This window comes from Phytophthora infestans, genomic scaffold, assembly GCF_000142945.1.
Source record: "Phytophthora infestans T30-4 supercont1.1438 genomic scaffold, whole genome shotgun sequence".
Taxonomy (NCBI): domain Eukaryota; phylum Oomycota; class Peronosporomycetes; order Peronosporales; family Peronosporaceae; genus Phytophthora; species Phytophthora infestans.
The window spans coordinates 1-2,474 of NW_003307182.1; the positions used below are offsets into that span (position 1 = coordinate 1).

The following is a 2,474-nucleotide window of genomic DNA, read 5'->3' on the forward strand; positions in this document are numbered from 1 at the left end:
ACAAAAGGAAATATTGAAACCTGTGAGCCTTTTTATTCCCAGGGATTTAAAGTCTTTAGTACCGTCAGCGGAATAAAAGGTGCTGCAAATTGCTTCGCTTAATCTATCCCTCCACTTTACTCACATTCTCTCCATGCGGTAATTCTCCGATAAAATCCGCGGAATTATGGTATTTTCCGCTATAAATCTCCATAGGCCAAAATTTATGCTCCTAAAGTCCCATAATACTACTTAAAGTGCCATAATACTACTAAACAAAAAGATGTTCTACTAATAGTTCTCCGTATTGGCAGCAGCCGTAGTAGTGCCCATATCACATCGACAAGCTGGAAAAATTGCTATCGAGCAACATGATGTTTTAGATTAACAAATGTACTACGTAGTATTCGAACCCGTCTAAGCAGAAACCCATGGCTTTACCGAATGATCGGTATAGAAGTCGAAAGCTACTACAAACTACCTAACGTCTACGCTCTACTTGTCCGCAACGCGAGTCATACTCGGCCTGGATCTCCTCGGCCGACTTGCCAGACGTCTCCGGCACCAGCTTCAAGGCAAGCAGGTAAAAGATTGCCAGCAGCACCACGAACGGAACGTACGCGTAGTCGTCCAGAGCATCCGAAATGTACGGGTACGACACACCCACGATGAGGTTGCACAGCCAGTTGATGCCAATGCACAGTGAAGACGCACTGGCGCGGATCGAGTCTGGGAAAATGTCGGCCGTCATGACCCACACCAGAGGACCCAGCGTCACACCGAACACGATCACGTACAGAGCAGTGAACACAATCGACAGAGCAGAAACGTCCACGATGAACGCCACCGTCATACCGATGGACATGACCACCATGCCCGACAGACCCCACAGGATCATGTTGCGAGCACCGAAGCGGTGGGCCAGCACACCCGTGAAGAAGGCCGGGAAGATGTTGATGAAGTCAATGATCAGCGTGCCGACACGCGAGTCCGAAATGCCCGCGTTCTGAGAAGATGCTGCCGGAGTAGTAGAACACAGCGTTGATACCCGAAAGCTGCTGAGCACACGACAGCAAAATACCGCAAAGAAGCTGCATGCGGTAGCGCGGGTTGAACATCGACTCCTGCTTGGGGGTCGAGTCGATGAGTCCCTCTTCGGCGCTGCCCTTGCTCACCTCAAGCCACGACAGGGCCGTCTGCACGTGCTCCTCGCCATACAGACGAGCAATCACCTGCTTGGCCTCCTCCTTGCGTCCCTGATTCAGAAGCCATGCAGGGCTTTCAATGCACATGGTCGGGGCCAGCAGCAGGTAGACGACGGCCAGCACGACGGGGAGCGCAGCCAGGTAACGCCAGCCAGAACTCGTGTTGGCGAAGAAGAAGCAGATTGCCGGCACCAGAATACCGATGGTCGTAAAGATCTGGAGGCCCAGGCCGAGCGTGTTGCGCATGTGCGGCGGCGACAGCTCGTTGATGTAGCCGCCGATGGTGGCAGTGGCCGTTCCCGACGAAATACCGGCAATGAGGCGGCCCAGTGCGAACAACCAAACATTCGACACGGAGGCCTGCACCACACCACCAACGATCATGAAGATGCAGTTGCCCATGAGAGCCTTCTTACGGCCGTACTTGTCACTGAAGAGGCCGCAGCACAACGAGCCGACCATGGCACCGAAGATCCAGGCGTTCACGGCGAACGTCCACTCCAGCTTCGAGTGGCCAGGGAACATAAGGCACGTGTCCTCCGCCACGGGACGAGCATTGCACTCGTCCGTGTCATTGTACTGCGACAGGTTCATCTGCGAGGTGGACCAACCGCTCTGGAACGGCTGCATCCACGACAGCAGCGCAGTGGTGTACAGGATAGCCTTGGGCTTGATGAGACGCGCAGCGGCCTTGTTGGCCTCGTCGAAGGCGGTCACACCGCCAGTCTTAGGTGTTGCGGCTTCCGTGTAGTCGGCCATTTGAGCTTGACTTGTTGTCGGCTTGGTCAATTGGAAAGTGAGCTTTCGGAGACTCCTGCCAAACGTGACCCTTGTGTTCCTGAACTTCCAGTGTGCACGTGTGCAGTCACAACGTCGTAAATTGTGTATCGGCTGCCAAGCTGAACTTGGCAGGTATCCTGTACGTGCTCTTACCTTTTGCCACTGAATTTTAGTTCGAAAAAACTGATGTTGCCCCGTATCTTGTTTGGTTTGAACTTGTTTCTGATCCCGAAGGGACAATAGAACAGCGCACTTCAGAAACAATCAGATGTTTGGTAAGTCGCACATTTGCTGGGATGGGAGGTCCGCATTGCTCTCGTTTGACTTGGCTCGAGTATGTGAGGCTGCTTGGTGAAAGAACACGAGGCTCGTGGTACATGCACTTTCTAGCTAGCCGAGATCAAGTAGAGTTCGGACTTAGGGTGCACAGCGACGAGCCCTCCAGTGTGACTTTGTGTTAGCAAATTACGAAGTGCAACTGTAAAAGGTTTAGGAATTGTACAGTACATG

At 52.8% G+C, this 2,474-nt stretch overlaps 1 protein-coding gene across 1 annotated transcript; it reads right to left on the bottom strand.

Moving 5' to 3' along the window:
- Positions 1-460: 460 nt before the first annotated feature.
- On the bottom strand, positions 461-1,943 carry PITG_22157 (Major Facilitator Superfamily (MFS); the record flags this gene model as incomplete). The annotated part of the gene is made up of 2 exons (XM_002909908.1): positions 461-996; positions 1,046-1,943. The coding sequence occupies 2 exons, from the start codon at positions 1,941-1,943 to the stop codon at positions 461-463; spliced, it is 1,434 nt and encodes a 477-aa protein (XP_002909954.1).
- Positions 1,944-2,474: the final 531 nt, after the last annotated feature.